Raw genomic sequence first — 14,888 nt, forward strand, 5'->3', positions numbered from 1 at the left:
GATGAAAAGGTGTAGCCTTACCTGCTGCCAAGCACCTGCCAATTAATTAACACCGCACCCCCTCCTCCCTGCAAAGAAAGCTGAGTGGGCCAGCCAACCCGTTTGATCTCCCAGGGTTAGGCAGGGACTGAAAAGAAAGGGAGGCCAGATTGAAATAGCAATTTCTCTTCTTTTCCCTGTCAGGGACTCTCAGAAATCCTGAGCCATCCCAAGGTTTTAATAGTGAATGACATGATTTTGCTCAGAAGTCTCAACCTTCCATTCTTAAGTTAGCAGGGGCCCATTTATTCCTGTCTCCTTCTTTTCTGAGGAGTCAGTGGGGGGTTCAGGGCCTGGAGCACTTTGCCTCCCCACCCAAAATCCTGTGAGTTGGAAAAGAAGCACCTAAGCCTGGGCCCCCAACAATGACAATGTCCCATTAAAGAAAGATGAAAAGAACTGAAAAGTAGCTTTGCAAGGAGCTTCAGAGCTCGACGGAGTCTGAATTATGCTCTGAACTTGTCCCTTCCTGTAGGACTCTTTAGACCTCTCCTGGCTCATTGGGTGTTCTCTGGAGTACTCATGTGACGGTGGGTAGCCCATTATCCTTTGTGTGTGTGTGTGTGTGTGTGTGTGTGTGTGTGTGTGTCTAAGATGGACTTTTTCAGAATAAGGAAGAGAATGAGTTAAAGAAAGGAGCCTAGATCTAGAACTTGTTCAGTCAGTAAATAAATACTTATTAAGATCCTACTATGTGTTAAATAAGCACCTGAGGAAACAGATCAAAGGGAAAAACATCCCTATTCTCAAGGAGGTCACATTCTATGGAGGAGACAATCTAAGAGTGATACAACATGCACATGACTATGTGCAAACATACTCTAGACAGGATAAAGTGGAAAGAATAGAGAAATGAAATTTTACAGATTTTACAGATGTACAGAGACGCCAAGTCACCTGTCTAGGGTCACTCAGCTCAAAGCAGCTGAGGCAGGAGTCAACCAAGATGTTCCTGATTTCAAGTGTTTAAACCCTTTTGGAATCCTCATCCTTTGGACAGTCTAGGAAAATCGTTGGGTTCTCATCAGACTCCTGCTTTCAAATGCACAAATAGAATATTTAGAATTACAAAGGAAATAGCCATCTAATCTTTAAAAAAAAACAATTTCACCAACTCCAGCTTTAGAATCTTTGCAGTAAACAAATGCCCCATTCCCAATCTTAGATTCACTTCCCTGTGTTCAGTAGGTTCTTTCTTACCTTAGATGGGATGAATATTAAAAGACTAAATTTCTCTTGAGAAATAAAAAGCTATTATTATTTTTAAAAAGTAACAACCTCCCCAGACCTCAGATTTAGCATCTGAAAAATGATAAGGGTTCATAAGTAGGTCCTTTTTATAAATTTGACCTATCTAGCAATTTATTTATTTATTTGTTTGCCTATTTAAAAAGAAATTACTTACATGTTTTTATTGGGGTAGAACCATTTATAATGTCCCATGTAATGGTTTTCTTGTTCTTATTTATTATGTATCCAAGAATATTAATCAACAATATTTAAAAAAAAAAGACTTTATTTCTCCCCAGCCTCCCTTGTGTTTACTTCAGAATGCTAGCACGTAGTTAGCACGTAGTTAATTAGAAAGCCCTGACCCAGGCACCCAAATTCAAAACCCCCTGGAGACATACAGAGCCTCCATCTACCCAGGTGAGATCTGGGGTTCCGACCCACCAGATAAGCATTAAAGGGCACTTTGTGGTAAGACAGAAGTCGTCTTTTTGATTATGCAAAAGAAAAATTCCCCCGTATCTAAATGATAAAAGAGAAGGCGGCTTGCTGCACGCACACTGAATTAGGGCTTTAAAATTAGAGAGGAAGTCGGTCCGCTTTGATTTTTTCGCTCAAGTGTGTCTGGGCAGGTCCCACCCTGAGGACCCGCCTTCTCTCTTTCCCCTCCCACCTCTTGCACCTGTCCCCGAAAAGCTCAGCCCGGGTCCGACACTCCTTCCCCTCCTTCCCCTTGAAACCCCTCATTTGCCCCTCTCTACTCCTAACCCAGTTGGGCTCCCTTATACCTGGGGGGGGGGAACCCACCACCACAAAGTTGCTGAACCCCAAGGGGCCTGCGGGGAAGCGGAGGGAGAAGGGGTGAGAGCCAAGCACCTCTTTAGGGTGTGTGTGAGGGAGGAGGTGGCGCACTGGGGCCCGTACGGATGGAGTGGGATGCTCCGTAGCACAGCAGGGCCGAGAGCAGGGAGGTGCTTGCTCCCCTGGGGCCCCAGGCACGGGGAAAAGGTGGGGGAAGGGCCGGTTTACAATTTCAAACACCCCCCTCCCAGCTGAGGCGGCGGGACCGCTCCCACCAAAGGGCCTCATTAGCATATGTCAAGAGAACCTGCATAAATATCCGGGCAGGAGGTGAGATTAGCTCGCCAGAGTCAGTAGGTGTAAAGGGCTGTGAGGACCAAGTGCGTGAGTCCCGTCAGTGCGCTTCCCCCACAAGGACAGCGACCGGCCCAGCGGAGGATTGGGCAGCACCTGCGGCGCCCGGACAGGGGCTTCCCTGATGGTTCGGCGGCGTTCGGCTTCCTCCTTCGAACTGGACATCTAAGCGGCTGCCGGATACCCCGCACTCTTGGCTCCTTGGCCTGTGGTGTGGGTGGCTCCGCACCCTCTCGCCCTGTATCCTCCTCGGGGGCTGTTACGGGGCTGCCGTCCGCGGCCGCGGCCGGTTCATGGCTCCCGTGGCCGGCGCCCATGCCGCTGTCGGGGGTTTCCTGGGTTCTTGGGAAGGCTTGGCCCAGCCGCCGCTGGGCGCGCCCTTCTTGCTGCCCCCAGCTGGGCAGGGCCCCAGACCGCGGGCGCCTCTGCTGGGCCCTCGGGGCGGCCCCGGACCTGGCCTTGGCCCAGGGGCGCCCGCGGACTTTGCTCACCTGCAGGGCGTCTTGCGACGGAGGCAACTGTATTGCCGAACCGGCTTCCACCTGCAGATACTACCCGACGGCCGTGTGCGGGGTACCCGGCGGGACCACAGTCTCTTCGGTGAGTGAACGCAGCCCCCAAACCTAGGCGAGCCCAGCCCCCAAGCGCGCCTGTCCTGCCTAATAGCTCACCAGCTGTGTGACCCAGGGCCAGCCACAAGTGTGTCTGGGCTAGCTGTAAAATGTGAAAATAGAGAAGGATTAAAGCCTGCAGTTGTGAGTCTACCCCAAGCCTTTCAAGCATTGCTGACCGGCCACTGGCAGGGACCGGCCGGAGGTGAGGGTGGAGGGTGTCAGGAGACTGACTAGTCAGGCAGCTGCTGGATGCTTTCCTCTGTCCAGCCTCCCAATTCCCACCGTCAATCCTTTCTGCCTGATTGCGGCGGGACCAGCAGGTGTGGGAAGAAAAAAGAAGACTCTTGAAGGGCGAAGCTGCCTCCAAAAGCAGAAGACTTGAGAAGAAGGAAAGCGGCTGCTTTCCAAACTTTTATGAAAGAAGCCTAGCCCTGAGAGCTCATTATAGCTGAGATTTTCAGGATTCCAGATTTGGAAGGAACCTTAAAAGGAAGTGCCCTCACTTTACGGGTGGGAAAACTGAGGCTCAACAAAGGTTGTTGCCCAGGGAGCAAGTAACTGAATACCCTGCCACAGCATTTTGCAGCTTTCCTCCCAAGCAACTCAATATAATGACAAAATGCCTTCTATTATTCTTTATATTTGAATTTATATTTGAAAATAGCTATTTGAGGGGTTTGGCAGGCTGGTGTGTGTGTGTGTGTGTGTGTGTGTGTGTGTGTGTGTGTGTGTGTGTAACACAGTGTAATCTCTTCCTCTGACTCCCATCCCTTAGCAAAAAATGAGTGAGAACTCGCATCTCCATCCTCTCATCCCAGTTTACAATATGCTTGTCTTACCACTTAAAACAGCAGTGGGGAACGAGTATTTTATTCTCCCAGTCGCGAGAAGAGAACGCCCCATTCTAGAGCAGGAATTCTCTGCAGGCCTCTGTACTTTGGGTAGCCTGGCAAAGCCTATAACAAAGACCCCTGGTCCAGCTTGTGTTTTTGAATGCATAAAATACACAGGATCATAAAGTTAACTAATTATATTGAAATGTGAATACTAAAAGAAAGCCCCTTCCCAGAAACTTAAACTAGGGAAACTGACTTGTCCACTAGTTCCTGCAGCTGGGATTCGAACCCCCAACTTCCTCACCCCGTAGGATTGTCGGCTGAAGCGTGCGGTTGCAGGGCAACGAGAGAACGAGACATAGGTGGTTTGGCCGGTGCTCAGGAGACTTGTTCAGGACGGGACTTGACACTCGCTGGAGAGTTGCCAGGAAAGTGGAGAGAGAGCGAGGAACTTAGCGGAGAAACGCTCCACGTGAGGGAGCCGGCTGGGTTGGGGAAGCAGGAGATAGACCCAGGTTCCGAGAAACCCTTCACCCCTTGTGCTCCACTGGAAAGACAGCCGAGCACTTTCCTACGAGGAAGTGAAGAGCTCCAGTAGGCCCTCGGAGGGAGGGCCTAAGGTTCAAGGGTGCTTCCACCTGTCCCGGTGTCACACCTAGTGAATGTCTTAGTCCGAATTTAAAACTAGAGCTCGGGCTTCCTAACCCAGGGAATCTGGAGTCGAGAAAGGCCGAGTTCAAATCCTCCCTCAGACACTGAAATCTATTTGTCCAAATTTCCTCATTTGCACCGCCTGGATAATAGTAACATCTAAGTCGAGAGGTTATGAGAACCAAAATCAGTAATATTTGTTTTCACAAATTTTCACAAATTCATGTAAATGTTCGTTATCATTACGCCTGCTAGGTACTGCCCGTGAAACTTGGGCTAAGCCGCTTAATTCCCTTGCTTTCCCGTTTCCCCCAAACGAGGGACGAGTCGGAGCTCAGGCTCTGATGTTCTCCGTGGTCTGGAGAACGAAGAACGTTTGCTGGGCAGCGCCTCGGGCAAACCGGCAGCGATTTCTCTCCATCTGGTTGTCTGTGTACCAGTATTGATTGCTCTGGGGCCTCCTAAGCCCTCCCCGAAGATCAACTTTGTGATCTTTTTCCTATTCGGTGGATCCCATATTATTGCACCCTTGTGTTGCTAACCGTCGAGCCGTTTGGGCACTCTGGTCCCAGAGATTTAGAGAAGCAGCCCGAGTTTTCCATTTTGGCCGTGATCCCCCACTAGGTCTCTTCCCCCCTCTCCCACTAAGTCTCCTCCCCCCCTCTTGTTTTCCTTCAAGGCCTTAGCTCATGGCCAGCTTATGATCTTTTGAAATATACCTCTGAGACAGAGGAAGATGAGCTGGGGTACTTCTGACTCATACAGAACCCCCAGGACTTCTGGGCTCTGACCCTTAAGAAGCTTGAGAACCACTGATTCCAGCTGAGGCAACTCTTCCAGGTGAATAGCCCCAAGCTTTCTGTTCTGCCCCATTTCAGGTTCTGGTAAAAATCCATTCTTGTCTTCTTCTATTGCCACATATATTGTGGGACAGATAAGCCTGCTCCATATGTGTGTCTGGCCAGTCCAGGGGATTGTAGGGACTGTCAGATACTTACTTAGGTCCACCTTTGTACCTTACACGGTAAACACTTGATAAACACTTGGTTAAATTCCTGAGCAAGGACTGATGTTCACTCCCCTGAGAATGGATGCTGCTGGCTTCCCAGAACATCAGTCCCCTTTTTGACTTGCCCTGGAAAACATACATGCTTAGGTATTAATTGGGGTATAATAGATTTGACCTTGAGGTAGCAAGTTAATTCCTGGCCCAGAACTGGGCACTGAGGTGATTGGAGAATGCACTTTAACAACTGGAAGGAAAGATAGTGCTTCTTCAATCCCCCCCCCCCCCTTTCCCCTAGAGAACCTTGGATCATCCTAGTGGCCTTAGAGACTGACTGACTATGCCCTACCTGCCCGCAGAGAGTTCCTGGGCTGAGAGAGGGGTGGGGAAATGGCTTTCCTGCTGGACTTTCCTTTTAGCCATTTTACAGATTGCTGTTGTTCAGGATACATTTCCCAAACATTCCAGGATTGATTTCTTGAAATTGTAAAATAACAATTTGTACAGTTTTAGAGGCACTAAGGGGAATGCTTAATTGCTACCTTTAGTGGCAATTTGGCACCACTTTAAGGAAAAAAAATGTTTTTGGAGTTGAGTATGACTTCATTTCAAAAACACCCCTCCAAAACACAGGTAGCAAAGTCCCTCGGATGCCCTGCAGGTAAAATGTTTGCAGACTTGAGAAAGGTAGCTCTCTTTCAAGCTTAAATCCTGAATTAGAGCTATTCTGCAGTGTTGGATTTCCTAGAATATATCATCATGGAGTCATTCTTTGGAGAAAAGCAGAGCTAGAGATCAAACTGAGGCCTCTTTTGGTTCTTCTGCCCTTTCTTTTCCGGGTTCTCCTTCAGTTTGTCTGATTTGTGCCCCAGGGGTTTACTCATTTGTTTTTGATGAGTTTTGAAGGCTGGCTTTGAAAATGATACCACAATGACAAAATCCTGCTGCCTTGGTTCATGGGACAGTGGGCGTCAGAACATCCCACTACGTGGAATTTGTGCTTACCTCTTGGAAGTTTTTCCACAGCCTCTTTTTGTAAAGGATTTAGTGGAGTTGCCGCCTTACATTATTAATTTTAAAAAGCCTTGTCAAATCTCATTTAGAAATCAAATGATTACAAATCTCTGTGGGGTGTCCTCTTTCTTCAGGGAGGAAAACAGAGCAGCTTGCAAACAGTAGAGCTTGAATCCTGAGAGGGAGTGTACAGGTATATAAAGCAGCCATCCACAGCTGCCCGCCCTCCCCCAGAACAAAGGGGAAACGATTTCCTCTTGATCATGTCCTAGGTTTTGTCTTTACCGAGTTTTGCTAGAGTTGGGGAATAAGGACTGGCGTTGTTTGACCTAAATATAGACACACTTAGTCATCTTTTTCTTTGCCTGGATCTGTGAATTGGAATCTGGGTACCAGAGATTGTCACATTGCAGAAGGGCCCTTCCTATATATGTAGGAGATTGCTCACCATTTTCAATTAGGGAAAATCTAGATTAATCTCAGTCTTCTACCCTAACCCCAGCAGTTCAGTTACACTTGATTTTTCAGACATCCAGTTTATGAAATTCAAGAACTGGGTTTGTGACAGGGATCCAGGAGTTGGCTGGTCTGACCTAGAGGAGGACTCTACCAATGGAGTTTGGCACTTTCTCTGCCATGTCAACCCTCGGTAACTGGGGGCACTCAGGGGAAATGAGCTGCCCATGACCACATATCTAGTATGTGTCCAGCGTAGTATTGAACCCAATTCTTCCTGGGGCTAGATCCCCATGCCATGAGGAATCTGCCAGAGGAGATTTATTTACAGATGCCCAGAGACAAACAGAGCACATATTAAAAGTGCACCTGCCAGTGAGCAGCCCTGTCATTCTAGTAGTCTCCTATCCTATCCTCATACCCACCATGGTTTCTCCTGCAACACTGCATCTTCCAGAAAGGAACCCTTTGTACAGACCAAAAGCTCTAGAAAGCTGGACCTAGTCAGTGGAGGACAAAACATTGAGTTTTGGTATCTAGGCTAGAGACACAGGTTCTCCCTGAGTTACTGCTCAGTCAGTGCTAGGTGAGGGTATCTCCAATAATTGAAACTTGGTCTGACCTCTGAAAAATTTACCTGGAAATCAGGAAAATTTCTCTGATCCCATCTCCAGGACCTTCTCCATGGCACTCAGTAGTTGCTTAATAAATGCTTGATGATTGATCTATCAGTTCCCACAAAGAGTGATGGTGTCCCTGCTGGGTGGGTGGGGCTTCCTTCCTCTAACACCTGAGACTGGTTTCTTACCAGACAGAGCTTTCTTCAGATCAGTTGGTATTGTGGGAAGTAATTAAGTGTAATTTTCCCCCAGTTGGAATAGAGAGGAAGAGAACAATCATTTGTCAAGTGCCTACTGTGCCAGACACTGTGCAAAGTGCTTTATGTTATCAAAATTATTTAAATTTTCCAGAATTCCCTAGGCATTTGTGTTCATTGAAAAACTGGAAGGTTGTGGGAGTGGGAAGAGAAAAGGTCAGTCTCCATTTCAAACAAAACATGCACAAGTTCCTCCTGTTAAGTCCAGTTTGAGATAAGAGGGGTTTCCTATCTTTCCCTTTATACTGAATTTCCAAGTAAAAATGAAAACTGAGATGATTTTATTTAAACAGTTCTTTGGAAATAATAACAATCAGCATTTCTATGTTACTTTAAAATGCTTTATGAATCTCACTTTATTCTCCTAATTATACTTCGAGGTAGGTACTATTATTATTATTTCCATTTTATAGATGAGGAAATGAAGGCGGACAGAGTTTAAATGACTTTCAGGATGTATTTGAACTCTGGTCTTCCTGACTTCAAATCCAGAATTCTTTTTACTGTGCCTTATTAGCTGCTTATTAATTATATTTTTAAAATCCTAGAAAGTTGATTCTACTAAATGTCTTTAGGATAACTCCTAGCCTTTGTAAAGCAAGGGATTTTTAAAGATGGTAGTTCAGAGAATTGTTATCGATCAGGTGTGGGGCTATTGTATTAAGTGTTTCAACTCCATTAATTTTACACAATTTAAAAGTTACCTGGGATGGAATATTCTAAGTATGTGTATCTGAGCCATGTTGTGGCCAGTATTGGTACCTGTAACAGGAGTCTGATAGAAATTAATTTTTATTTGATTGCCTATTAGTCCCTCTTCCCCCTCCTTTTCCTCCTCTTTAATTAGGTATTACTTTGGTCTGTCTTTGCCTCCTCCAGGCAAGAACATTGATTCTTCCCAGCTGCTAGAAGGTCATTTAGTTTATGGGTATCTCACAGCCTGACCCCAGCATGGCTTGAAAGGATTCTGTGCCTCCTTGGAGCATCAAAAGTTCTTACCAGAGAGTGCCTTGGATGCTGGGGAAGATAAAGCTCATTAAGCATCTATGCCAATTGTTTCTGTACATGTCTCTGGGCACTGAAAGTCAGAGGTTGAAAAATGGTCTGAACCTCTGTGAATTGGAAGTTTGTACAATGAACCAAGAAATGAGTTTGGAAGATGAGCCAGGAAATGCATCAATCTTCCTCCTTCTTTTCTTCATAGAACTGGAGGGATGGGGTGGCTCTAAGTAATGAGAGTTTAAACATAGGCTATGGCAATATTGGCTAGGATCTAATGGAAGAACAATAGGATATGGCAGTGAAGGCAAAGAGGCTCTTATTAAATCTGTTTTTGTTCACTGTAGCAATCATCATAGGAGATGGAGCATAAGGGGACCTTCAATATTATCTCTCCAATTTTCATTTTAAAACTGAAGAAACTCAAACCCTGAAAAGGGGAGCAACTTGCCACAGTGTATAGTGAGGGAGAAAAATCATTAGATTTGGAGCCAAGGAAACTAGGCTCAAAATCCAGCTTTCCTGCTTACTGCCTATGTGATCTTGGGCAAGGATTTTTGAGAAGTTTTTGAGTTTCTTATGGACCATGACCTTTTTGGCTGTCTGCCTGTGGATCCATCCTCAAAATTACATTTAAAAATTCTTAAATAAAATATATAGGATTACAAAGAAACCCATTATATTGAAATACAGTGGTCAAAGGAAAAAAAGTTCACAGATATCAGGTTATGAAGCTTTCCCTTGGAGTTTTCCTGCAATGATTTGATGTAAATCCATGTTTCTTTGACCAAAAAAAAAGTGCTAAGATAAGGCTTACTAAACTATTAAGATGGATATAATGAGACTGGCGTGTTAGGAGGGGAGAGTAGAAAGGAAAGGGATCAAGGATGGCTGGAATGGTGTGGGGGTGGTACTGGTGGTGCTTTTCCTGTTAACTGGTGCCAGAAAAATGTGCTTTAGTAAGGACACAGTAAATAAACAGACATCTTTACTTTGTTGTAAATGCAGGTATCCTGGAGTTCATCAGTGTGGCTGTAGGACTGGTCAGCATCAGAGGTGTGGACACAGGCCTCTACCTGGGAATGAATGACAAAGGAGAACTCTATGGATCTGTAAGTGTGGCTCAGCTCTTTGGAGCCCTGAATAGGATGTGTGGGAAGATATGTGGGCACATACCCTCAGTGTACAATAATATTGTAATACAGAGATGCTTGGATTCTCTAGTTGGTTAGCACCTGGAGAGGAGGCCTCTGATGTGATGGGTGAATTCCCTGCAGAGGTATTCACGAAATGGGGAGGTTTCTGAGAGGGAGCGACATGGATGATTCCTACCTGGGAGCCACTGAAATAGTGACATCGAATTGGCTCCGAAGTTCAGTGCCTTGAATTATATTGCCTAATTTTGCTAAGAGCTGCATGAGGTGATAGCCCAGGGATGTGTATACTTATCTATCTCTGACACTCCCCTCAATCCTTGTCACTCCTCCTTCCCCTCCCCACTAACTCCATCTTCAGAGAAGTCCGAGGGAGGCTTTTCTTTTGGTTTTTTCCCTTTATCTCATTTGAGGGATTCTCTTTTTCTTTAATAAGGCCTGGGCTTTATATTTATAGAATTCTGATATATAATGAAATGCTTTTCTCTCTCTCTGTCTCTGTCTCTCTCTTTTTCTTCTTCCCTTCATCCCTTTTTTCTTTCTTTCCTTCCCCTCTTCTCTTCTTTCCATTCTCTCCCTTTTTCCCTTTCCTCTTTCCTTTCTTCTCTCCCTTCTTTCTTTCTTTTTGCTTAATATTTTATTCCTCCCTGATTACATGTAAAAACAATTTTTTAACATTGGTTTTTAAATTTTGAGTTTCAAATTCTCTCCCTTCTTCCCTCTCATTCCCCCCTTCCATCCCCCTCATTGAGAAGGCTAGCTATTTCATACAGCTCATGCATGTGGCATCATGTAAAACATATTTCTCAATATCAGTCATGTTGTGAAAGAAAACAGAGACAAAAAAAGAAACTTCAAGAAAAACAAAGTAAAAAAGTATACTTCAATTTGTATTCAGACACCATTAGTTCTTTCTCTGGGTATGTACAGCATTTTTCATCATCAGTCCTTCAGAATTTTCTTGCATCATTGTTATGTCTGAAAATAATTAAGTGATTCACAGCTGGTCATCTTACAATATTGCTATTATTTTGTACATGGTACATTTCACTTTGCATCAGCTTCTAAGTCTTTCCAGGTTTTTCTGAGGGTGTATTACTCATCATTTCTTATAGCATAATTACATAGCTCAATTTGTTCAGAACAGCTATAAATATTTTTGTACATATAAGTCCTTTAAAAATTTTTTTTGAACATAGATTTGATAATGGTATTACTGGTTTTATAGCCCTTTGAACTCCAAATTCTTCTACAGAATGGATGAATCAGGTCACAACACCATCAATAATGCATTAAGAACTGTCTGATTTTCAAAGAACAAAATCTCTCTTTTTTCTTCAGCAGGGAAAATATAAGGCAAAAGAAAATATTTGTTAAGTGCCTACAGTGCATTCCTTGAGATAGAAAGATAAGAGACACAGACACAATTTAGCCTTGATAGGAGAAGACACAATTAGACAAAACACATGGTAGATTACACAAGTGTATTAGAGAGAGCCAAAGCATTGGGAGGCCATCACAGATGGGGTTCAGGAAAGACTTCATGAGATACATGGTCTTGATGACATACTTCAGAAGAGATTCTTAGCCAGACATCTATGAACATTTAGAAAAATTGATAACTATGTTAATAGTTTTTATTGATTTTTATATTGCTTTTATATTAGTTTTCCATTTTATGCATTTAGAAAACATTCTAAAGAATTTACTGGCTTCACTAGATTTTTAAAAGGGATCCATGACACAAAACAGATTAAGAACACTTTCCTTATGGTTTAAAAAAATCTCCTGGAAAGACTTACATGAACTGATGCTGAGTGAAACAAACAGAACCAGGAGAACATTGTATACAATAACAGCAACATTATGTCGATGATTTATTTAGCTCTTCTTAACAACAATCCAAGAAAATTCCAAAGATTCATGATAGTGAATACTATCCACATCCAGAGAAAGAATCATAGAATCTGAATACAGGTTGAAACATAATATTTTCACTTTTTTTGTTGTTGTTTTATTGTAGCTTTTCTCTTTTTGTTTCTTCTTTTACAGCATGACTAATGTAGGACTTTTACATTATTGCACATGTACAACCTATATCGCTTGATGTCTTGGAGAGGAGAGAAAAGGAGGAAAAAAAATTGAAACTCAAAATTGTTGAAAACTATCTTTACATATAATTGGAAATAAATAAAATACTATTTACAAAAAGAACACCTGCCTTAGAGACTTGTTAGCACAAGAAGCAAAAATGAGAAGGGAAGACAGTTCAGTCATAAAGTAGAGCATGAACAAAGGCTAGACCCTCCATGCAAGGTGTGACCAGGAACAGCTGGGAAAGGTGATAAATGAATGAGAAAATAGTTATTAAATGTTTTACTGTATGCTAGGCACTGTGCTAAGCATTAGAAGTGAAACAGTTTCTGCTCTCATGGACCTTCTATTTCCCATTAGAATATAACAGGTATGGGGGAATGGTGACTAGGGAAGGACTTTTTTTGGAGGGGGATCACAAGGATGGACCAACAGGGCAATCCAGTGACATGTCCTTTGCAGAAATAATGGTACCTTCTGATATCAGTATTCAGAGCAAGAGGTAGAAAGGGCAAGTGAAGCAAGATTCCAAGGAGAAAATGAAGACCTATGGTCCCAGAGACTGCAGAATTTAGTGGTTTCTCTCTTCCCTGTTAAAGTCTAATTTGAAGGGTGTAATAGCAGCAGTGTAAAAAATGGATGGACCATGGTATGGATCCAGGGGATTCAGAGTAGAAACTTAAGACATGCTCATTTCTCCAGAAGTCGATGAAAGTCAAATTCTGGACCAAGGGCCTCAAGAAAGATTTTTGACTTTGGTAGGAAATACAAAGCCATCAACAAGGTATTGTAAGTAAGAAACCCTCCAAAAACTTCTCTCAGCTGATCCTTGCTTTTCTTCTTGCAGGAGAAACTGACTTCTGAATGTGTCTTCAGGGAGCAGTTTGAAGAGAATTGGTACAACACATATTCATCCAACATACACAAACACGGGGACTCAGGCCGCAGATTCTTTGTGGCCCTCAACAAAGATGGCACTCCACGTGATGGATCCCGGTCAAGGCGCCATCAGAAGTTTACCCACTTTCTGCCAAGGCCAGTGGACCCAGAGCGGGTGCCTGAGCTCTATAGGGATGTGCTGCTATATAGCTGAACAGGGGCTCTGTGACCTTATGGGATGCTGTTTCAGGGGCTCCTCCATCACCGCAGTTTAGAGAGTGTGGATGGGGAAGGATGGGCAAGTGAAGATCTTTTGTTCTTTTGTTTTTATTTTGCCTTTGCCCAAATCTGGTTTTAGCAAGATGAAGCCCACTCTGTAGCTGTGGATTTAAGCTCCATTCTGAACTGTTAAATGATAGTTAATTGACTCTTGACTAAGGTTGAAACCTGACTGACTCTGCTTGCCTGTGGGCGCCTAATCTCCCTGGATCATGTTTACCTTGAGAGTGGGATGAGAAGTAATGACTTTAGATATTACAGAAGAGAGTATTGGAAAAATAGGTGGAAATGATTTGCCACAAATCTTATTCTTTGACCTCCAAGTATGGCATAGGACTTGGACTCATGAGAGTTGTGGATGGAACTGGATCTCCAATCAGACCACCAACCTGGAAAATGGTTTTGCTGTTCAGTTTTGGATGGACTATTTATACATTTTCAAATTTCGTATATTTATTTTATATATTTATTTATTAAAGAATTTATTTTTTACTGGGATATGAAGACAATGCAAAAAAAATGCAGAAACCAGATGTCCATTGACTGGAACACTATGTTGTAGAGCTGTGGACTCCAGGATTGTGGAGTCTTGGGTTGTAATGCTGATGCCTTGTACAACCCATCAAGAAGAGCATCATATCTTGAATTTCATCTTTGAAAAATAAAATATAGATTAGGTTATATTTTTATGCACATGCAGTTGCCTTATTGCTGTATTGTTTTGAAAATTTTGGCTCTAGGGGCCTAGAATGCCTTAACAACTTGTATTAAACTTGATGCACATTTGAAAGGGAATTAAAATTTTTCCTATTTTATCTCCTTTTTCTTCCAATATTTTTAAAGATTTAAAAGACTTGTGACTTTATTTTACATGTAGAGTGTGTTAATAAGAGCATGAAGCACTATGAATTCTGGAAACAGCTGACTTTTGAGGTTGTCAAACATTTCAATTTAGGGAGTTTGTAATGGTGGCCATTCCCATGTTTGTTATATATACTTTCCCCCTAACATTGCTGTGAATTGGACAGTATCCCCACTTTCTATGAGCAGAAATGAATCCAGAGAGTTGGGAGTGACTTGGCTGCCGTCACCTAAATAATAATCTGGGGTGAATAGAACTTTTTGGATTCTAAAGCTAGTATTCTCCCTACTGGGCAGCTAGGTGGCACTAGACCCCAGCTGCCCTAAATGAATACTGTCTTTTTTTTTTAAATCAATTCTTCCACCGGCTTACTTTCCTTTGAGGTCTCTTTGGGGCTGCATGGCCCAAGGAAATTAAGATATCTAGTGTGCATATTTAGGATTTGAAAGATAAAAATTAAATCCTGATTTTGCCACCAAACACCTATGTGACCTTAAGTCACTTTCCCTTCTGAGGGAATGGTATAAGATGACTTTAGAAGTCCCCTTCAAGTTTGAGTCCTTTCTAAATGGAGGGTCTTACTTCCTAGTACTGTGGTTTGCTAAGAAAATCCAGTCTCTAGAGCCAGTGGAATGTCCTGCTGTTTCCTTCCTTCACTTTTAAACAAATCAATTACAAATGGCTCATTGAAACATGAATTAAGAAAGCTAGCTTTGGATGGCTGGGATGTCACACTTCATCTT

General features: G+C 43.3%; 1 protein-coding gene across 1 annotated transcript; it reads left to right on the top strand.

Moving 5' to 3' along the window:
* The first annotated feature begins 2,139 nt into the window (after positions 1 to 2,139).
* Positions 2,140 to 14,066, top strand: FGF20 (fibroblast growth factor 20). Its single transcript, XM_003772811.2, has 3 exons — positions 2,140 to 3,024; positions 9,886 to 9,989; positions 12,973 to 14,066. The coding sequence occupies exons 1-3, from the start codon at positions 2,718 to 2,720 to the stop codon at positions 13,216 to 13,218; spliced, it is 657 nt and encodes a 218-aa protein (XP_003772859.1). The 5' UTR covers positions 2,140 to 2,717; the 3' UTR covers positions 13,219 to 14,066.
* The last annotated feature ends 822 nt before the right edge of the window (positions 14,067 to 14,888 follow it).

The sequence above is a fragment of the Sarcophilus harrisii genome, chromosome 6, assembly GCF_902635505.1.
Source record: "Sarcophilus harrisii chromosome 6, mSarHar1.11, whole genome shotgun sequence".
NCBI lineage: Eukaryota > Metazoa > Chordata > Mammalia > Dasyuromorphia > Dasyuridae > Sarcophilus > Sarcophilus harrisii.

Coding starts and splice junctions, on each gene's coding strand:
- FGF20 (XM_003772811.2), top strand. CDS start 2,718: ATGGCTCCCGTGGCCGGCGCCCATGCCGCTGTCGGGGGTTTCCTGGGT. Junction 3,025..9,885: donor GCGGGACCACAGTCTCTTCG/GTGAGTGAACGC, acceptor TTGTAAATGCAG/GTATCCTGGAGTTCATCAGT. Junction 9,990..12,972: donor AAGGAGAACTCTATGGATCT/GTAAGTGTGGCT, acceptor TTCTTCTTGCAG/GAGAAACTGACTTCTGAATG.